The sequence below is a fragment of the Polypterus senegalus genome, chromosome 10 (genome assembly GCF_016835505.1).
Source record: "Polypterus senegalus isolate Bchr_013 chromosome 10, ASM1683550v1, whole genome shotgun sequence".
Lineage (NCBI taxonomy): Eukaryota > Metazoa > Chordata > Cladistia > Polypteriformes > Polypteridae > Polypterus > Polypterus senegalus.
Genome location: NC_053163.1, coordinates 151,191,063 through 151,214,542, shown reverse-complemented (window position 1 = coordinate 151,214,542; position 23,480 = coordinate 151,191,063). Strand labels below are relative to the sequence as shown.

General features: G+C 42.0%; 1 protein-coding gene across 4 annotated transcripts in view; it reads right to left on the bottom strand.

Moving 5' to 3' along the window:
* Positions 1-905: 905 nt before the first annotated feature.
* Positions 906-23,480, bottom strand: part of ushbp1 (Usher syndrome 1C binding protein 1) — an 87,586-nt gene continuing 65,011 nt past the window's right edge. For 3 of the 4 annotated variants that reach the window (XM_039767070.1, XM_039767072.1, XM_039767073.1), the window contains 4 exons: positions 19,396-19,560; positions 18,916-19,007; positions 2,906-3,028; positions 906-1,334 (listed from right to left, as the gene is read on the bottom strand). In XM_039767070.1, the coding sequence (XP_039623004.1) occupies positions 1,169-1,334; positions 2,906-3,028; positions 18,916-19,007; positions 19,396-19,560 (546 nt within the window). In that variant the 3' untranslated portion in view covers positions 906-1,168. The remainder of the gene's footprint in view (positions 1,335-2,905; positions 3,029-18,915; positions 19,008-19,395; positions 19,561-23,480) is intronic. The other variant, XM_039767071.1, reaches the window with a different exon arrangement.

Genomic DNA, 23,480 nt, shown 5'->3' with positions numbered 1-23,480 from the left:
TTTATAAATATATATATATATATATATATATGCATATACAGATAGATATATATAGATATGAGAACAACACTCATATCAATGACAAAACAATTACATTAACAATCATGTTACGTTATTTTAAAAATTTTTCCTTTTCTTTTTCATAACTTCTTGAACACACTACTTCTCCGCTATGGCTGGTATTCTGCTAGTATAATATATATATATATATATATATATATATATATACATACATACACACACACTCACATATATATATATATATACACACACACACACACACACACACACACACAGAGTGCACATAGTCTACTCAACAATGCACATTCTTCTTGAAGTCATTTCCTTTGTGCCAGTAGAAGGAGGTGTGGCCAAGATGACATCATCTTCACCTCTGACCCCTTAATCCCTAATGTAGTCACACCCACAGTCTGGTGAGAAAAAAAAAGAACATGTCAAAGAAAGCTTTAAAATTCATCAGTGTGGTGCTTAGAGAGGCCCACTCTGGCAGGAAGAATATGGCAGCCAAGACAAAATGAGAAAACTGGATCAGTTGGGGCTTTCATTTTACTGTAGGGAGATGAGAGGTTGGGAGCCTGTGCTGATTTTAATGATTTTCTCTCCCTCCCCATGCAGACAGAATGACTGACAGCTCTGACATCTCCGACGTGAATTACAGTGTCCATCCGCCAAGACCCAGCCTCTTACTACTGGAAGGACATGCTGTATAACTGGAAGTTCGGACATTTTGAAATCTATTTAGTGGAACTCCTGTCTGAAAAAACATTGCTTTATAATTGCTATCTCTTATATAGTGCCTTTCATATCTATCTCTTTATCTGTCTCTCTGTCTAGATATCCATTTTCCAGTTAAACTCAAAAAATAGAGAACCCAGAGCTAAAAATTCAGGTAGCCTTTTTCATTTTATTTTAATAGTGTGTGCCTCTACCAGCCACTGGTAATAATGCCAGCGTGACGACTGCAGTGTTAACAGTTGGTATTTGCTGGTCTGTTCCGTCGTGTTCAGAACACCTGGATGTTTCCCTCCTTCAGTCCGTTTCTTCTCCAGGGTGAGTTCCCCACATCTCCACATGTTTACAAGGCTTTGGAATTCTTTAACACAATTGGATTTGACAGGGTTCACTGGACAGCGTGGTGCTGGGCCTGTCACAGGGTGGTCTCTGCCCGTTTATTTTCCAGCTCTCGAAGCTCGTTCTTCAGGCCACTGATCTGCATGCTGTGCCGTTCCTTCATCGCCACCATCTGCCGATCCAAAAGCCACAGCTGCTCCTGGTACTTCCTGCGAGCTCCCTTGTAGGCAGTGGCCACGCTGCTGTAAGAGTTTGAGATAAAAGGTGTTTAAAATGGGCAGAGGAGGGAGTGAAGAATGTGGATTAGTTGAAATGCATGCATGTTATTCATGTAGAAAATGGAGGGTAGCGGCTCTGCAACAGCACAGGATAATTGGCAGTTATGTCACAGATGGAAGTAAAGTGTTTTATATGATTTGTCTGCTATTTATTTCCATCTGACTGTCTATCAATTATCAAACATGTGCCCCTGAGGATCACCTTCAGGGCTCACCTAAGGTATGTGGTATGAGAGGGGGCGCTGTCACTGGCAGTCCTGTCTCCCTTAACTCTCACAGCCTCGAAAAACTGGCCCTTGATGGCAATTGAACCAAAAATGCCACAAAAGATGCTCCCAGTAAGTGGCGGCTCACACTGGACCTGACTGCCCACAAGGACGGTGGTCACACAGAATGCCTCACGTGCTTAAAAATGGCAACTTTGCCCCGTTGGTATCCCAACTATTTTTGGTCTCACGTTGTGTCATCCTTTGACTGACTACACTATCTATCTATGATATAGTGCCTTATCTATCTATCTCTCTCTCTATCTATTATTCAGTGCCTTTCATATCCATCTATTTGTTATATAGTGCCTTTCATAGCTAGATAGCCATCATTCTATTATATAGTGCTCCATCATTCTATTATATAGTGCCTTTCCTATCTGTCTTTTATATAATGTATGTCATAGCTCTCGTTCTACAATTCTATTATACAAGAGTGCCTTTCCTATCTATTATATATATAGTTCCTTTCATATCTATCTATCTATATGTTTGTTATATAGTGCCTTTCATATCCGTCTACCTGTTCTAGCATGCTTTTCATAGCTAGCTAACTATCATTCTATTATATAGTGCCTTTCCTAACTATTATACCGTATGTATAGTGCCTTTCATATCTGTCTGTCTTTTCTATGTATAGTGCCTTTCGTGTCTATCTATTATATAGTGTCTTTCATAGCTAGCTAGCTAGCTAGCTAGGTTTTATTCTATTATATAGTGCCTTTTGTATCTATTATATGTGTAGTGCCTTTCATGTCTATCTTTTATACAGTGCCTTTTGTATCTATCCATCTATGTATCTATCATATTGTGCCTTTCAAATCTATCTATTATATAGTGCTTTATTTCTTTGCCTTGTTGGTTGTTTCTGTTGGTCTTATTCTCTCATTTTTATTGTTTCTTGATTTCTTAACCAGCAGCCAATTCACAATGATATCCACAGCTCAGAGGAGTCAGCCGCTAGGCTTGTCTAACCCAGGGTGGGCTCGTCATGACGTGTCTGTCATCAGGAATGATTTGGAGAGAAATTAAAAAAGAAAAAAACTGAAGATCCCAAAGTTATCGATTTGCTGTGGGCCATAAATCGTAGCTGATATTCTCATCTACAACGTAAGAATGGCCTGCTGTGGCACAATGAAAGCCCTCACATGAAATCACTTCTGTCCTTTGTAAGGACCTTCTTCTAATCAAGCACTCTGCGGCACTCCAACCCCGTCGGTCAGCCCTCTTAATCTCCGGCGGATACTTCTCGGCGCTGTCGAGCGTTACCTGTGCGCCCTCGTCAGCTCCCTCGTCAGCTCCCCCGTCCGTCTTCCTCGTGCCGAACTCTCAGCCATGACCGCCTCCAGGGAGCTGCGCAGAGCCTGCGTGCGCTTCTTCAAGGTCTGCTCCCTGCACGACAGACGGGGAAGGTGGACAAGAAAGAAGAGCACAAGAGAGATAGATAAAGACAGCTTAAAACAAGAAAAAAGGATACTGGAATTACGGAGAAATACCTGCAGCACGTACAGCGCGTTACCAAAAACTAGCAGTTCACCTGCCGCCGCACACCTGAGTGGACAGGAATGTCATGTGACCACAGTCTAGTTCTGGGGTGAACGTCGTCGGTCCTGGGGGGCTGCAGTGTCTGCAGGTTTTTGATCCAACCCATTTACTTAATTAGAAACGAATCCCTCCCTGTGTTAGATCTTATCTAATTTCAATTCTTCTTAGTATTTTAATTCAGCCATGTCAGGATATTGTTATTTCACATATTTCCCCTTCAGTCTCATTCGTTCACTTTTTTTCTTTTCAATTTCCTTCTAAACATTTTATTAAACCGGAGAACTGACGATGAATCAACACCAAGGTGTAAATGGAGAACTGCTGGCTCATTTGTCGTTTGCATCTTATTGCTAATATGAAGCCATTAAAACAGAGAATGCAGCTCTTTAAGAGTGAAAACAGCAATTAAGGGTGGGGAACCTCAACAACCGAGACCACCAAAGTGAAGTATAAAAATGTCACAAGAGCAGTAAATGCTTCACCAGCAATAATGGTCTCCTCATGAAGAAACAACAACCTACAGCCACTGCAACTCTCCAGGACCGACGTCTCTCACCCAGGGGTCTAATCTGACAAGGACGAGTCACTGTCACCGTGCAGGGTGACATAGGAGCAGAGGGGCGTGTCACATTGTCATGACAGCAGACTGCAGTGAAATGGTCACTAGCCTGTGCTAATCATAAAACATCACCACTATAAGGAGCCATAATTAGTGACAAGAACAGATAGATAGATAGATAGATAGATAGATAGATAGATAGATAGATAGATAGATAGATAGATAGATAGATAGATAGATAGATAGATAGATAGATACTATATATAAGTTAGAGACATAGACAAATCACCATATGATCGACAGACAGATAGATGTGAAAGGCACTATATAATAGATAGATAGATAATCATATACATACATAATTTATATATATATTTCCCGTAATACACATATACATATATATATATATATATATATATATATATATATATATATATATATATATTGTCACACACGCGCATGGGAAGCAGCTAAAGGGCTTGAGTGAAGGCGGTTCTGAGTCATGCCGGGATGTGGCAGAGTGCACTGACTCTTTTTCTCCCTTTCCTGTAGACCATTCCCAGGAGATTCCACCTGGCTCTCTTGACGTCACTTCTGCGACCAAGCCAATGGAAGTAGACCATACCGGCTCCGGCCCCTGTGATGTCACGTCCGGGCTTGAACCAATGATTGAAGAACATGGGCCCGATCCTTATGACCTCACTTCCTGTCTTCCCCTTTAAAAGCTTGCTCTTTTTCCCCTGTCCCTCAGTCTTGTTCTGGACTCAGTTGTATGCACATCAGGATACCATATTATATGGGTGGCTGCCCCAAACCTTTATCTGTTTATGTCTCATTTTGTGACTATATATATATATATATATATATATATATATATATATATATATATATATATATATATATATATATAAATGTTACTAGATAGATAGATAGATAGATAGATACTTTATTAATCCCCAAGGGGAAATTCACATACTCCAGCAGCATACTGATAACTGGCCACTCTAATCTGGCCCTGTGTGTGTCCTGCAATGGAGTTGTTCCCTATCCAGAGTTGGTTCTTGTCTATGAAATTTTGTTTCTAAATGGATGTAGGTTAATTTGTAAAACAGTAAAACAGTTACGTATTAACTGACCAGTTATTCTTTTTCCGCTCTACTGAACACTTTCTGTGCCAGGAACAAGGCGGAAAGGTGTAACAGAATGGAGCAGCAGTGTCCTCTAGTGGCCAGGATCAAAAAGCTCCAATCCGTTTTCTGTATATATTAGAATATTAGAACAGCACATGTTATGTGAAACCCTTCTCTTTGTATGGGTATGCGCATCAGAGGCACATTTTCAATTTGGAACTTTTGAATTATTAAAAACTTAATGACTCTAAGCAAAACTTATATCCAGAAACTTGTTTTAACTGAATATATTATTTTTTTTTAAAGGTAAAAAATATTTCAAAGAAATGTTATTGTATGTTATAATTTAATTTCTATCTATCTATCTATCTATCTATCTATCTATCTATCTATCTATCTATCTATTATATAGTGCCTTTCACATCAATCAATCTATCTATATATTATATATTGCCTTTCATATCTATCTATCTATCTATCTATCTATCTATCTATCTATCTATCTATTATATATTGCCCTTTATCTATCTATCTATCTATCTATCTATCTATCTATCTATCTATCTATCTATCTATTATATATTGCCTTTCACTTATCTATCTATCTATCTATCTATTATATATTGCCTTTCACTTATCACAAGTTCAGAGTGGATGGTTTTGATTATGTGGTTTTTGTATCATCAGAGTCCATGAAATGTTTTAAGTGCGGTCAAGTGGGACACAAGGCTAGCCAGTGTAAGCGCTCTGAGGTAACAGCAGACTTAACAGTACCTGGTGTTTCTAAAAGTAGCCGTGAGGACTACTCGATATTATATGACGATGAAGGCAGTGAGTCTTCCGTCAGTTTTTCTGATATGGAGGAGGACTTAATGGAGGGCCCTGGTCAGAGTGTGCAGGATCAGAGCAGTTCTTTACCTTCTACGATGGAGCAGCCAAAACCTGAACATGCAGCTGAGCCGGCGGATGCGGCTGAGTCCGCGCCCGCAGCTAAAGATGTGCAGAGTGGTGAGAGCGCCCCTGAGAAGGACGCTGCGGCCGAGGTCGGATCACTGCCTACGGACGGTGTTACTGTTAATTCTGCACATACGAGTGACAGCGCTGAGCTGCCTGTGAGTGTGGCTGCCGTTCATGATGATGGGGCTCTGCCCAGCGCCGAGCTCATTGAAACAGAAGCTGTACAACAGATACGGGAGGTTGAGGAGAATGTTAGGGCTGAGAATGCGATCAATAAGATCAGCACCCCAGCAGACGACAGCGAGAGTGCTGTTCTAGAAATAGAGGATGAGACAGAGTGGGTAAAGCCCGTGACAAGAAAAAGGAAAGACGGGTCCGCATGTAGTGGTGTTGCAGTTAAGTACAATAAAGTTGAGAGCTCAGTCTCCGCAGCTGACGACTCTGAGAATGTTCAAGATGAGCCTGAGGTGCCTGCAGACGTCGGTACTTTGAGTCAGGATGAAGGCGGTGGCTCGGGGACGTCAGTGAGGTCCAATCTGTCACCTCAGCTGAGCTTCCATGGTGGCTACAGTAATGATAGCTGTGGAGGACTGCCGGCTTTGTACTCCGGTCCTCGACCCCAGGCCGCCAGGAGGAGCTCTCCCGACAGCAGGATCGTGCCCTGACTTCCAGCAGGGCATCATGGACCTTGGAGTGTTTTTACACAGCCCGGCTGGATACCTTGGGGGCCGCTGGGAGTCGCTGTAGGGGGGCTCGTGGGCTCATCTGTGCCCTATAACCCGGGAGTACGTCATGGTCACGTGACAGGAAGAAACGACGTGCTCCCGGGTTGAAGAAAAGGACTGTTTACCCTGACCCGGAAGGAATAAGGAACTGTGGACTGATTGGGCAGGAACACCTCCGGGTCAGGGTGTATAAAAGGACTCTGGGAAAACCCAGAGCTGGGAGGTAGGGTGGCTAAGTGTCTGGGCGAGGAGGAGAGTATTATTGTGGTATTGTAGTGTAATTTATGAGTAGTGTGGAGGGTGCTTTGTGCACGTTGTGTGAAGAAATAAAAAAGTCTTGGACTTTTATCCATTGTCTAGAGTGGTACCTGAGGGTTCAAGGGAGCACTAGCGCCCCCTACTGCCACATAGCATAATCCGCTTTGTGAAATTTATTGAGGGCAAGAGGGGTGTGAATGTCAGTCACCATTTCCCTGATCTTCATCTGTTTTTGAGCTCGGCTAAGGGGGTCCTACGCCAGGCTACAGCTTTAAGAGAACAGAAGCTGTGCGGCTGAAAAATGTTATGAGCAGGGTGAAACGCTCCTTAAATCCCAAGCCAGTATGATGTACTGCTGGACACGTCCTTCCACGTCTTTATTAAAGTTGTTTTTGGTGACCGCTTTTCTTTTTTGCCTTTTCATGCCTTTGTGTAATTTTGGCACACTTAACATCAATGGAAGTCGACATGACAACAAGCGGGTCGCGGTGTTTGATTATCTACTTAATAAACAGCTTGGAGTTATTTTTTTACAAGAAACTCACACACTGACCCTGCTAACCAGGCAGACTGGCACAGAGGCTGGCAGGGGCAGGTGTGTTTGAGTCACGGGTCGAGCGTTAGTGCCGGGGTCGCCATTCTCTTTTCTACTCTTTTCTCACCCGAATCAACTAGCGTGACAGAGGTGGTTAAAGGCAGACTGTTGAAAGTGGAAGGGGGCACAACGTGGGTATTCATAAATGTTTATGCACCCAATGAAGGCAGGGAGCGTTTGCAGTTTTTCTCTTTACTTCATGACTTACTTGTGCGGTGCAAAGATGAAGATCTTGTTTTTGTTGGGGGGGATTTTAACTGCACAGATGATGCCACCTTAGATAGGAATGGCCTGGAGCCTCACCTCAGCTCCGTGGCTCACTTGAAGTCAGTCCTCAGCAAGGCCGACCTTTTTGATGTCTGGAGGGCATTACACCCAGGAATTCGCCAGTACACGCGGGTGAAGGGTTCGGGAGGCTCAATCTCCATGGCGAGACTAGACAGAGTGTATTGCTTGAATCACCACAGCAATCTTATAGCGAACTCCTCCATTCATCCTTCTGGCTTCTCTGATCACAGTCTTGTCCTTCTCAAAGTTTCCCTTCCATTTCAATCTTCCTTTCCGTCATACTGGCACTTCAACAACAGCCTACTGAAAGATCTCCGTTTCATTGAAGTTTTTGAATTCTTCCAGAAGAGGTGGAGGTTGACGACAAGTTACTTTTCATCTCTGCGGCAGTGGTGGGACTGTTCAAAAACTGAAATCAAAGTGCTGTGTCAGCAATACACGCAGAATGCAACTCAGAACATGAGGAAGGCAATGGCAGAGTTGGAAGAGGACATCTTAGAGCTCTCTTCGTCTTTAGACAGCTCTTTTAACGATGGCGTCTTTGAGAATCTAAAGTCAAAAAACAAGATCTCATGGACTTATTGGACAGACGGGTGCATGGTGCTCTTGTGCGCTCAAGAATTCAGGAGTTGGCTGAAATGGATTCTCCCTCTCAATTTTTTTTGGACTTGAGAAAAAAAGATCACAGAGTAAAGTGATTCACGCTCTGAAAAATGAGGATGGGAGCATCATCGAGGAGCCTGAGGCCATCAGAGCTCTAGCTCAGGATTTTTATAAAAAGCTGTTCTGTGCCGAAACAACAGAAGATTCTTCTGAGACCAGGAGCCTCCTAGACAACCTGCCACAAATCCCCAAAATGGTAAAAGAGCTTCTGGATACAACCTTCAGCTTAGAGGACTTGACTACGGCCCTCAGCAGACTAAATACAGGAAAGTCACCTGGCATAGACGGCCTGACGGTTGAGTTTTTTAAGACATTCTGGAATTTATTAGGTGCGGATTTATTGGCAGTCTTCAGAGAGAGCATAATGAACAATGAACTGCCATTATTTTGTCGGCAGGCTGTTATTGCTCTGCTCTCAAAAAAAGGAGATTTGTCCGACCTCAAGAACTGGCGTCCTGTTAGTCTTTTATGTACGGATTACAAGATTCTGTCCAGGGCTCCGGCTACTCGCCTGCGCAGGGTAATGGGGTGCATCATCAGGTCAGATCAGACTTACTGTGTGCCAGACCGCTCCATCTTTGATAATATATTTCTGGTGAGAGACCTGATTACGACTTCAAAGCTTCTTGGTTTAAAGGCAGAAATGATCTCCTTGGATCAAGAAAAAGCTTTTGACAGAGTGGATCACCAATATCTGTTCAGAGTCCTACAAGCTTTTGGGTTTGGGTCCTCCTTCTCCAAATACATTGGAATGCTTTACTCAAATATATATGGCGTTCTGAAGATTAACGGTGCCCTGACAGCCCCCTTCTCTGTCACCAGGGGTATTCGCCAGGGCTGCCCCCTCTCAGGGATGCTCTACTCTCTGTCAATTGAGCCACTCCTAGAGCAGCTCAGGGTGTCGTCTTTCTGGTCTCAGCATCCCAGTTTGCCCCACTACTTGTTTTAAGGGCGTTACCTACGCAGATGATGTTACTGTCTTTGTGTCTTCTACATCTGAGGTAAACACTTTAGTCAACTGCTTAGACGTTTTTCAAAGACTGAAGTCGGCTCAATTGGCTCAAGAGCAATGCTTTCTTGCTGGGTGATTGGGGACTCGCGTCTCCTTCAGCTCTTCCTGGGATCCTCCAATGGAATACAAACGTGTTTAAGTACCTGGGGGTGTATTTAGGCACAGATGGCACCGCTGTAGACAATTGGGTGGGGTGGACAGATCTGATCCAAGCAAGGCTGAACCGTTGGAAGTGGCTTCTGAGGGACATTTCATGTAGAGGCAGGGTGTTAATCCTGAATAACTTGATTGCCTCCATGTTTTGGCACAAGCTCAGGTGTGCTGATCCACCAGTAGCTCTGATCAAATCCGTACAGATGATCATCCTTGACTTCTTTTGGGACAGTCTACACTGGGTCCAGAGAGGTGTGCTGCACCTACCAGTGGCAGAAGGAGGGCAGGGACTGATTGATGTCAGGAGTAAAATCGAGGCCTTCAGGCTCCAGACGCTGCAGAGGCTGTTCTATGGTCCAGACGGCCTGCCTTGGAGAGACCTGGCGTTTGTAATTTTACACAAAGTGAGCGAGTTAAAATTTGACAAACAGCTACTCCTCTTAGACGTTTCCAAACTAACTTTATCATTTTTGCCAAAATTTTATCAGTCCATGTTGCTTACTTGGCATAATAAATTTATGAGATCTCGTTTTGTTTTTGGCAATCTTCATTGTTTTTTAGAGGAACCTCTGATTTGGAATAATGTGCTGAAATCTCCTCTGCTCTTCTCTTGTCACTTCACCTCAACCCTTATTTAAAGTGGAATCACGAAGATTGGCCATCTTTTAAATAACCACACTGGCACATGGCACACTTCAGCACACCTCACATCGGTCCTGGGCGTGAGGTCTGAACGTCTTGTACACCACTTTCTGTGCCAGTTTAAGGAGGCCTTGGTCAACTTAGGTGCAGGGTCACTGTGCCAGAGCGTCTCTCCGGACAATCCGATCTTCAACTCAGATGTCACAGATCTCGTCATCCAAGTCAAACCCAACGTCACAGACTGCACTGACCATCTAGGATCCATTCTGATATTTGGCAACTTAATAGACAAGCAGTTTGACACAATGGGAAAAAATGAGCTCTACCGGGTGTGTGTTAGGTGACTTTTTATAAATTACTGAGAGACTTGCCAGACACACAGTGGAGACAAGAACTGCATGTTGGAGTGAATGAAACTCCAGCATGGAGAACTTTTTACGAACAACCACTGCAAAAAAGAATTGGCGACCTGCAATGGAGGATTCTTCATGGGGCTCTCGCCACCAACTCCTTTTTGTCGGTTATTTCACCAGGAACATCAGACTGTTGTCCGTTTTGTCAACAGCGAGAGACTGTCTTTCATCTTTTTGTTAACTGCAAAAGGCTTGAACCATTTTTTACATTTCTCAAGACACTTTTGGATAGAATAGGACTGTCATTGTCAAGTGTTTGTTTTATTTTTGGTGTTAAGTATACTATGAGACAGAGAAACAAGTGTGTGCTGGGAAATTATCTTCTGGGCCAAGCAAAACTGTCAATCCTCAAAACCAGGAGGAACAGAGAGAAAAACTCAAAGACCACCGATGTGCTCTTGATGTTTAAAGTGCTGGTGAAGTGCCGATTGAAGCTGAAATTCACTTACCATCAACTCATTGGAGACATGCAGACCTTCTGTGATTTATGGGGGCTTGGGGGGGCTTTGTGTTCTGTTGAGAAAGGCAAGCTGGCGACTTGGTGGTGACTTCTTTAAATGTCCTTCAAAATATTTTCATACTGGATGGTTGAAAGCGCAGAATAGGAGACTCCTGGGGAATACAATGCTGTGTGTATAATGGAGAGCGATGTACGGAGTAGGAGACGAGTACAGGGGGAGTGATGGTGGAGTAAACTGATTATGAAATGTGTGTTTATTATGGACAATTATTTATATTTGTGGATCAGGAGGCATGTTTAAGGGAATAGTGGTTTAATGAACAAATTATGAATTACTTATTTATTATGGAAATTCGGTACTTTGTGTCTGGAGTAGGAAGTGTGTACGGGGCAATAGTAGTGGAGTAATGCAGCATATTTATTAACTGCATACTACTGATGTGTTCATGTTTTTTTGTCATTGCACAAAGTAAAGTTAAATTTAAATTTTAAAATAATCTATTAATGTGTGGAGTGGGAGAAGTGTAAAGGGGGAGTAATGGTGGTCTCTGTGTTAATGTGTTATAATGAATTAACATTTGATTTTCTTATTAATGTGCGGAGTAGAAGGAGTGTAAAGGGGGAGTAATGGTGGTCTCTGTGTTATAATGAATTAACATTTGATTTTCTTATTAATGTGTGGAGTAGCTGCGGTGTGTTGGCACCCTGCCCAGGATTGGTTCCTGCCTTGTGCCCTGTGTTGGCTGGGATTGGCTCCAGCAGACCCCCGTGACCCTGTATTCGGATTCAGCAGGTTAGAAAATGGATGGATGGATGTGTGGAGTAGGAGGAGTGTAAAGGGGGAGTAATAGTGGTCTTTGTGTTATAATGAAATAACATTTGATTTTCTTATTAATGTGCAGAGTAGGAGGAGTGTAAAGGGGGAGTAATGGTGGTATGGTGTATGGTTCTTTTGTTTATTCTAAAATTTGGCTTTTTTTTGGTCATTTAACTGTGTATATTGTTATATTGATTTTTTTTAATGTTCACAATAAAGGTTGTTTTAAAAATAAAATATCTATCTATCTATCTATCTATTATATATTGCCTTTCACTTTTCTATCTATCTATCTATCCATCTATCCATCATATAGTGCCTTCATGTTTATCCATCTTATGTATAGTGCCTTTCCTATTTATTATACGGTACCATTTATGTCTATTGTATCTATTTATTGCCTATCAATCTTCATTAAAAAGGTTTCAGTTTAAAACTTGCAGCTCAGAGTTGACAGGACTTCTTAGGTTGAACAGACAGAATGATTCAGGAGACAAGGATAGAAAGGCGTCTCTTCTAGGCTCAGTAGCATTTAGCAGTGACCAAATATTTAAATAAATAAAAAAATATACATATATTGAAAATCTGCAGTGATGATTTAGGATCTGTTAATTGGCAAGGACAATATTCATAAAATCCTTTTCAAGGTTGAATAAAATGAAAATGCAGACAAAGTTACTTATAATGACCATAAAACCTACAAAGAAACTTCCTGCTTTGTATGTTGAAATGTCATAGGCGCCTCTTGAAGGCCAAAGGTGGGCATAAAGAATTCAACTAATCCTCAAGATTGGAAAAGAGCAAAAAGCCAATAGACAGATAGACAGACATGTCACAGACAACATTTCCATAATATTTAAAAACATTTTAAAGACCTTTCCCTTTTAAAGATCCCAGAGTAGAGTTCGAAAAGGATCTCTTACTCGACATTTCAGAAATGGAGTGGAAGGCAGCTGTGCACAGAATTCACTCGAGCTTCATATGCGCAAAGCATACAATTATTTAATTTAAAATCTTTTATCAAGCACACCTGTCTCATTTAAAATTCTCCAAAATGTTTCCAGGATGAAATCCAACCTGTAAACGTTGCAATCGAGCTCCAGCCTCTCTGGGCCACATGTTTTGGGCCTGCACCAAATTAACATCATTCTGGACCCAAATCTTTAAATGTCTTTCAGACAGCCTTGGGGTCACAATCCCTCCTAATCCACTAACAGCTGTGCGTGGTGGGCTTCCAGAGGGGCTTAAAGTGGAGAAGGACAAACAAACTGGAATTACCTTTACGTTCACTATTAGCACGTAGACTTATCTTACTCAGCTGGAAGAATCCTAGCCCACCTTTACTAAGTCAGTGGGTAACTGATGTTATATGTCAGTGCTGCCCAAACTCAGTCCTGGGGGACCCCCTGTGGCTGCAGGTTTTTGTTCCAACCAGCTTCTGTGTTTAGTTGGACTGCCAGCCCAATTATGTGAGCTGCTATTTCCAAGTTTCTGTGTTTTGGAGTCAATGGAGAAATAACACAACAAAATTTATTAAAATGTACTAAGCCAGTGGTTCTCAATCTGTGGGGCAGGCCCCCCTAGGGGGGCGCGAAGATGTGGAAATAAAGAAAACAAGAATCAAAAAAATGAAAAATACATCTGTTGAAACCAAAACAAATGAACTTAAACTACATTCTGATACTAGAAAAATAAATATAGAGTTAGATAAATGTCGATAAAAGTTAAGTAGGTGTAATAAAATATGCATCTATGATACATCATTAATTGAAATTGGTATTCGTTGGCTACTTTCAAAAAAAACGTTAGGGGGGCGCGATTAAAACTGTTATGAAAACTCGGGTCGCAAATACTTAAAGGTTGAGAAATGCTGTCCTAAGCACTTTAAGTTTTTTTAACTTTTTAACAATTTTCAACCTGATTTTCATTCTGCTTGTACAGGTGTCCCAATTGTTTAATTTATTTATCTACTAATTAGTGGGTCTGCTGCTAACGTTATTGCAGCCTTTCATCATTCAGTGTTGGTTACCCGCCTGTCAGCTCTTTTTGTTTTTAATTGTCATTATTAGGATACAATTTTAATACTAATTTGCAACGGTGATGGACAGGTTGACAGACGAGATTAGACAGGAGTCCCCGTGGACTGTGATGTTTGCTGATGACTTCGTGATCTGTAGCCATAGTAGGGAGCAGGTCGAGGAGACCCTTTAGAGATGGAGATCTGCTCTAGAGAGGAGAGGAGTGAAGGCCAGAAAAAACGTTTTGCACTGATCCTCTAAGTGAGAATTTGATTTTTTTTTTCCCAATTTCAAACAGTCTAGACCAGTGGTTCCCAAACTTGGTCCAGTGGGCCCACTGTGGCTGCAGGTTTTAATCCCATCCAAATTCAAAATTTGGATCTGATCAATAACATTTAAGAATAAGGATTTATATCGGAGGAAAGGATTTTCTTCCCCTTGGTCTTCCAAGGCTGTTGACCTTCCTCTCTTTCTCATAGGCGGAGGGGCTGATTTGATTTGAATTTAGTTTTGTCAAGTCTGACTTGCTTGTTTGGAATGCTTTTAATAAATTCAATTAAATGTTAAAAAGAAGAAAAAGAAAATGGCGGCACTCAATAGAGCGTTGTGAAATACCATATATACTCATGTTTAAGTTCTCCAGCGGATAAGTCGGGCCTTGATGTTACCGTATAATTTCCTGTATTTTATAATGTCGGTCGTATAAGTCGAATGCAGAAACTCACGCTATTGGTCCAAGAGATTACGATATGCTAACGCCCACCTGAGAGAGTCACCACGGAGCACACGGCCTTTTTCTTCTATGTATTGTGCCTACGTGACCACACAGTAATACCCGAACTATCCCAAAGTGATGTTTGCACTGATTTGTCTTTTTGGTATCTCTCACCCTCATACACCTTTATCGTAAGAGCATCCCTTATCTACGATGGAGTGCTCGATCAGAAGAAAATATGAAGCTGGCTTTAAATGTAAAGTCTTTGAAGTGGTGAAAGGAATCGGTAATTGCGCTACCGCAACAAAATTCAATGTGTCTGAGAAACTGATGAGAGACTGGAGGAGTGTAATCAGAATATAAGTTTAAGATGTCACTGTGCTCTGTGCATATATTTTAAATCTGTTTTTCTTTTCTTTCTACATGCACAGCTGAGGCAGATTTAGTACAAAGGGGCTCAGCATTTAGAACTGCTAGGCCAGCGGTTCTCAAACTTCCGTATTTCGTGCATCCCCCTTTTCTACCTGGAATAATTCTGTGCCCCCTGCATAATATACTCGACAAAAAAAGAAACGTTCCTTTTTCAGGCCTGTGTATTTCAACAATAATGTTTTAAAAATCCAAATAACTTTACAGATCTTCATTGTAAAGGGTTTAAACAATGTTTTCCATGCATGTTCAATTAACCCTAATCAATTAATTAACATGCACCTGTGGAATGGTCGTTAAGACCTTAACAGCTTACAGAAAGCAGGACACTAAAGAGACTTGTCTACCGACTGTGAAAAACACCCAAAGAAAGATGCCCAGGGTCCCTGCTCATCTGCGTGAACGTGCATTAGGCATGCTGCAGGGAGGCATGAGGACTGCTGATGTGGCCATGGCAATAAATTGCCATGTCCGCACTGTGAGACGCCTAAGACAGCGCTACAGGGAGACAGGAAGGACAGCTGATCATCCTCGCAGTGGAAGACCACGTGTAACAACACCTGCACAGGATCGGAACATCCGAATATCACACCTGCGTGACAGGTACAGGATGGCCACAACAACTGCCTGAGTCACACCAGGAACACACAATCCCTCCATCAGTGCTCAGACTGTCCGCAATAGGCTGAGAGAGGCTGGACTGAGGGCTTGTAGGCCTGTTGTAAGGCAGGTCCTTACCAGACATCACCAGCAACAACGCCACCTATGGGCACAAACCCACCTTCGCTGGACCAGACAGGAGTGGCAAAAAGTGCTCTTCACTGACGAGTCGCGGTTTTGTCTCACCAGGGGTGATGGACGGATTCGTGTTTATCGTCGAAGGAGTTGAGCACGTCTGGGACCTGTTGGATCGCAGGGTGAGGGCAATGGCCATTCCCCCCAGAAATGTCCAGGAACTTGCAGGTGCCTTGGTGGAAGAGTGGGGTAACATCTCACAGCAAGAACTGACAAATCTGGTCCAGTCCATGAGGAGGAGATGCACTGCAGTACTTCAAGCAGCTGGTGGCCACACCAGAGACTGACTGGTACTTTTGATTTTGAGCCTCCCTTCATTCAGGGACACATTGTGAAACATTTTTAGTTTATGTCTTATGGTGTTGACTCTTTTAGTGTTCATACAAATATTTACACATTAAGTTTACTGAAAGTAAAAACAGTTGAAAGTCAGAGGACGTTTCTTTTTTTGCTGAGTATATAAGATAGATGAGAATAACCCATGATACAACTAACAAAGGTGTGATACTCGTGTGGTGTCGCGGTGTCTTATCATTTTTACTTCCATAGGATTTGCATGTGTTCGGCTAACTTTGATGAAATATTAGCAATTTATTTTTTTTCAAGTGCTTTAATAACTGTTAAAATGCTTTGTGTGGTTTTTGGTAGCAATTCTAATCCCAAAAACAAAGAATAAATTATTTATTCTTATTTAATTATTTTTTTATCTAAAGAAACAATTAAATATGTTTTAATTTTTTAAAATCTCGTAAACGAGGTGTGGTCCATGGCCGGCCATTTATCCCGGCCAATACCCCCAGGCCACCAGAGGGAACCCTCCCTGCGACATGAAGATGCCTCAAATTCCAGCAGGGCATCATGGACTATGGAGTTTTCCTGTAAAGCCCTGCTGGATAACGTTGTGACCACCAGGGGTCACTCCAGGGAGAACCAGGGACTACTATTTGCCCTACGCCCCGGAAGTACGTCCGAGTCACATGGACAGGAGGAATGATGTACTTCCGGGGTGAAGAAAAGGACTTTTTAACTGACCCGGAAGTGATAAGGAATCATGGACTGAAAGATTGGAAACACTTCTGGGTCAGGGACTATAAAAGGACTGTGGGAACTCCCAGATGGCGAGCTGAGCTGGGTGGAAGGGTGGCAACGCGTCTTAGAGTGGTGGAGAGTTTATTGATTAGTGTATTGTTTAATTTAATGAGTATTGTGGAGAGGAGGGTGCTTTGTGCACTGTGCATTATTAATAAAGTCAATATTTGGACTTTTACCTCATGTCTGACGTCTTGGTCAAGGGTTCAAGGGAGCGATAGCGACCCCTATCTGTCACAGAGGACACAGATGAAGTCAATCTGCACGAGACGAACATATTTTCGTCTGACAAATATTATACTGCTGTTAGTTGCATCATGAACATAACCTAATACGCACTAAATTATTTAACTCAATTTGGCAATATTGGCTACGCTGCCAATGTGATGCAGTCGCGCCGCATTATCACCTGATCTACTGTTACCCGAATGTTCGCGACAGATACCGATACGTCTCAAACTTTCTGGATTGAAAATACGCGACTATAAAAGCAGCAGCAGCAGCGGCGCCACTCATCATAGAAACAAACTTCAAATAGAAAAGGAGCTCAGAGTGTCGTACCTCAAATATCAAACCAAACTGGACAGGCTGTGTACGTTAAAGCAGGCACATATTAGTCATTAGATCTACGCCTTAGAAATGTTTGATTTTGATTTTAGTTATAATGCATTCGTTGTGATTATATGCTTGCAAATTTAAATTTGAAATAAAAATGTAAAAAATTAATTTTGATGTCATGTTCATTTATTCAACACCCCGTACAGCTTCAGGGGGCGTGCCTGACAGTTTGAGAACCGCTGTGCGAGGCCAAGCATAGGACAAGATAGACAAAGACAAATGAGCAACGCACTATTTCTGCGTGTTCGAGTCAGCATGATATTGGATCTCCATTTCCTTGTTTGGAATATCATGAGGTCCTGCACATGGAGAAAGAGTATAAAGCCTTGGAACTTTGCCCAGCACACCTTTTGAAGCCGACAGATGGATGAAAGATTACGTCACCCGATCCTGAAAATCCTTCCAGCGCAGCAACGAAAATGGCAGACTCTACACGAGGTCTTGTCATGGCTTTCCGTCTGTTATGTCGCATAAACCATCATTAAAGAAAGCTAAATTATTTTCTCTTATGTGATTTCTTACCGCTGTATCACTACGGGAGGGATATCGCCTTGTTTTAATATATCTATTGTGGGAGACGGTTGGGCACCATACCCAGCTGGGACACCTGGATGGTCCAAGAGAAGGAGAATACCTTCCCTGGGCCACAAGAGGGCAGCCGCCCTGATCTGCTTGGGGGCCACCGGAATAGAGCTGGGAAGCTCATCCCTGTGGGAGGACGTGGCCACTGCCAGGGGGCGCCCGGACGGTCAGGGAACCGTGGATGGCAGCACTTCTGCCATACCGAGAAGTGTCGTTGGACAGAGCACCTGGAGCCCTTCCGGGCAATTTATAAAAGGGGTTGCTTCCCTCCAGTAGATGATCCGGAGTTGGGAGGAAGGAGACGGAGCTTGTGAGAAGGGGGAGTAGATAGTTGGGGACTAAGGCGTTGTGGTGCTGTTTAAGAATAAAACGTGTGTGTTTTGGACATTCTGGTGTCTGTCTGTCTGTATCCGGGGGCTGGCTTTCCACACTATTTAGGTTTGGGTTACTTAAGAAGCCTCAATTAAAAAAGAACGTATTCCAACCAGGGAGTTAGCGCCCCCTAGAGGAAAACAAGGAGGCAAGAAGATGTCAAAGAAAAAAACTAAGTGTCGCATTTTTCAATGGGCGTATAAATCGTGGTCTGATTTTATGATCGATTTTTCAGGTTTCAAGACCCGACTTATACGCGAGTATATACGGTAACAATAAGAACTGATAACTTTTCTTAGGAGGCTTTAAGTTATTGCTGTTCTACCGGAAACAGAATCCCTCCAGTAAAAAAAATCAACAACATCAAGAGACAAACTCGTTATTCCCACAAGATTCAGAAAACTCCAAATTAAAGAGTGGATAACATCCATCGTAACGTCTCACCGTTGCTGTGCTGCCTGAATCTGACGCATTACAGGATGGTTTCTGAAGGCCAGCGCCGCCTCGCCCGTTGTCACCCAGTCAGCTGAGCTCTGCTAGGATGAAGTGAGAATTGTGTTAAAATGCGCCCGTTCCTTCCTCTTGGCATCCTCTTTCCCCTCACTAGTCTATATATTATGAGGGACGTTCAAAAGGTTTCCGCACTTTTTTTAAACTCTATTTATTAAGAATCTCAAAAACAAATAACATCACTTCTCTACATAGTCGCCTTCGTTTGCCAGGCAATTTCCCCAGCATCGTACCAACGTTTTAATGCTCAATTACTACTCTTCTGACCTTCACCATTTCCAACAAAATTTAAAAGTGTGGAAACTTTTTTAACCTCCCTCGCATATATATATATATATATATATATATATATATATATATAAATTATTTTTTTTAATGGTCCCCACCGGTTTTCATTCCAACCCCATTCCTCACCTTCGCCCCGTCCTTCTCTTCCTCCTCCTCCTCTTCACTTCTCCGACACTCCAGGATCAAAGCAGTGGCCACCTCCTGTGCTTTCTGAACGGACAAACACCATTCCAGGTATCGGCGCTCTTTTTCTGCAAGTTTTATTTCACTCCGGAGCTCTGCCATCTCCTCCTGGCGTCAGAGGGCACAAAATAAAATGGCTTCATGTTATTAAAGGTAGGGAACCGAAAGATGAGCTCACAACGGCGGCTCTTAGATTTATGCTGACGGGTGTCTGATGGCTTCTTTGATTTTTCAGAGGCTTTTTCTATGATAGAACGATGATAATCTGCCAGTTTTAACAGGGTGAAATCAGTGAATTGGAAAATGTAGAAGTAACGTTTTGATTCAATTGGCCCAAAAACAAATACATCCCCAGGTCTGCTCCATACTCCCATCACTCTTTCAGGGAGCCTCTTGAACCCGACACCATTGGTAATGTAACCGGATGAGCTGGACAATGAGGACACCAAACGAAAGCAAGGGGAAGGTGGAAAGTACAAACACAGTGTTTTTGTTAAAAACAGTCAAACCCAAAACAGTGTTCAAAAGAAAGTACAATGCTGCCAAACGTCAATCCTCTTTAATAAAAGCCCTGTGTGCGTCCAGGTGTCCGTGTGTGTGTGTGTCTTCTGGTAAAGTGCGCATGAGTGGGGCCGGCACATCACACCATGCCCCGCCCATGCGCACGGCATCTTGGTCGCAAGCACACTCGAAGCTGAGAACACAGTGAATGGCCTATCCGCGGCAGCGCATAATAAGCAAATAAAGCACACACACTGGAAGCTGGGCACACAGTGAATGAGGTCAGGGTCCTTGCCATTTAATATAGACTGTTCCTACTAATGTTTATGCACTACCTGTTCTAGCGCCTGTTAATGTAACAGGCTTAATGTCTAGTAAATAAATAATCCGTTAAAAACAGTGCAAATGTGGAGGTTAAAATCCAATAAATAGTTATATTAAAAATGAGGTTAGAACCAAGGTTACTATAGTTAACAAAAACTAAAATCAAAACTGAAATTGTAGACACGCGACGGGCGCTGAGCAGACTCCTGTCAATTATGGAGAATCCACTGCATCCACTGAACAGGATCATCTCCAGACAAAGGAGCAGCTTCAGGGACAGACTGCTGTCACCGTCCTGCTCCACTGACAGACTGAGGAGACCCCACACTATGCGACTCCTCAGTTCCACCCGGGGGGGTAAACGTTAATATTATATAAAGTTATTGTCTGTTATACCTGCATTGTTATCACTCTTTAATTTAATATTGTTCTTTATCAGTATGCTGCTGCTGGAGTATATATAGCGCCTTTCACATCTATCTATCTATCTATCTATCTATCTATTATATAGTGCCTTTCACATCTATCTATCTATCTATTATATAGCGCCTTTCACATCTATCTATTTATCTATCTATCTAATATATAGCACCTTTCACATCTATCTATCTATCTATCTATCTAATATACAGTGCCTTTCACATCTATCTATCTATCTATCTATTATATAGTGCCTTTCACATCCATCTATCCATCTATCTATCTATCTATTATATAGTGCCTTTCATATCTATCTATCTATCTATCTATTATTAAAAAAAACATTTTCGTAAACAAATAAAATAATTAACAAAGCCGAAATGAAAAACTAAACCATTAAAGTATTTGGAACGACTAACGGAAATAAAATAATAACATACCAAAAGTATTTTTAGTTGTCATTTTTGAATGAATATTCTTGCCATTAGTCTTTAACCCTTGTAACTTTTAACTCAAAATAGAATGTTATCCCCCACAAGCCACCCCATTATATTCATCCAGTGAATGGCGGCTGGTGATGGCGGGCAGATGTTCACATAGCATTTGCAGTGACAGAGCGAGCTGACTATAGGCGTGTAAAGCATGTGGAATAGAAAGCGATTACTGTGCTTTCTTTGTGCTTGTTGTATGTCAAGATGTAATTGGAACTCCTGAAATCAGAATGTCAGGCAGTCAGTCAGTCATCTTCCAACCTGCTATGTCCACCAATTATTTATTTAAAATCTGTCCTTTTCTTCTAAGCCGCGGACCCGCTATACACTGAAAAAAGTATAACATTGATGTTGTTCATTCAAAGTAAAATTTTCCTTTAAAGCAACTTAAGATTAGTCATTTAGTATTGTAGCTTAAAATATTTGGTTTCTGATCTGAATCAAAGTAAAACAATTTGTTTGTACCAAAGTAAGTTATGGTGGAGGGAATAAACATCCATCCATCCATTATCCAACCCGCTATATCCTAACTACAGGGTCACGGGGGTCTGCTGGAGCCAATCCCAGCCAACACAGGGCACAAGGCAGGAAACAAACCCCGGGCAGGGCGCCAACCCACCGCAGGGGAATAAACATAAAAATCCTATTTCAGTTATCCTAATACTTTAGGTTGTTCGTGTGCTGCGTGGGAGAGGCCCTTTGTATTTTCTTCCGGTCGAACTTTCCAGTGTGCTGGCTTTCCAACTGCCAAAAAAGAAGAACACTTTCCTGAGTGGAGTGGACGTGGCTATACAGGTCTGGTCATTTTCAGTAGCAGACTTTTATAACGGAGGATTTCTGGTAGGTAACCCTGTTTCTCAACTGTTCATTTTAAGTATAAGAACTCATAATAAAACATATTTTCAAGAAAGCTGTAGAAACATTAAATATTTTTTGTCATTTATTTGAGATTTACACTGCAAAATGCTTATGTATTTGCACTAGATTTTTAAATAAATGTAAAAAGTACAGCATTGTAATATGTTATGTTCATAATATTTCTAATAGCATAAAAACAGGTCACAACCAATAAACCATTTTAAATTGTAACAACTTAAAAAACAGATTTACTTCAGTAGAAAACAAGTGAATTACTGTACACCCAATCACTCTAAATGATTTACCTCAACTTAAAAATTGTAGGTTCAATAAGATAAAAAGAATTATATTGGTTCAGATTGAAAATATTAAGTGTGAATCATTATCTTAATTATTTTAAGTTGAATGGTGGTTGTACTTTTTCAGTGTACCACAAGGGATAGAAAACATTTATGCTTGAGTGCTTAACACGTTGACTACTGGACCGTTCATTACCAGGACTCTGCAGTATTGGTCTGTGCATATACGATAAATAATGAACTCTGTGAAAACTCGTACAAAATGTAAAGAAATATATTTGGGCCAGTTTATACACATACCTAAAGGATTATTAGGACCACCATACTAATACGGTGTTTGACCCCCTTTCGCCTTCAGAACTGCCTTCATTCTACGTGGCATTGATTCAACAAGGTGCTGAAAGCATTCTTTAGAAATGTTGGCCCATATTGATAGGATAGCATCTTGCAGTTGATGGAGATTTGTGGGATGCACATCCAGGGCATGAAGCTCCCGTTCCACCACATCCCAAAGATGCTCTATTGGGTTGAGATCTGGTGACTGTGGGGGCCATTTTAGTACAGTGAACTCATTGTCATGTTCAAGAAACCAATTTGAAATGATTCGAGCTTTGTGACATGGTGCATTATCCTGCTGGAAGTAGCCATCAGAGGATGGGTACGAGGTGGTCATGAAGGGATGGACATGGTCAGAAACAATGCTCAGGTAGCCCGTGGCATTTAAACAATGCCCAATTGGCACTAAGGGGCCTAAAGTGTGCCAAGAAAACATCCCCCACACCATTACACCACCACCACCCGCCTGCACAGTGGTAACAAGGCATGATGGATCCATGTTCTCATTCTGTTTACGCCAAATTCTGACTCCACCATTTGAATGTCTCAACAGAAATCGAGACTCATCAGACCAGGCAACATTTTTCGAGTCTTCAACTGTCCGATTTTGGTGAGCTCGTGCAAATTGTGGCCTCTTTTTCCTATTTGTAGTGGAGATGAGTGGTACCCGGTGGGGTCTTCTGCTGTTGTAGCCCATCCGCCTCAAGGTTGTGCGTGTTGTGGCTTCACAAATGCTTTGCTGCATACCTCGGTTGTAACGAGTGGATATTTCAGTCAAAGTTGCTCTTCTATCAGCTTG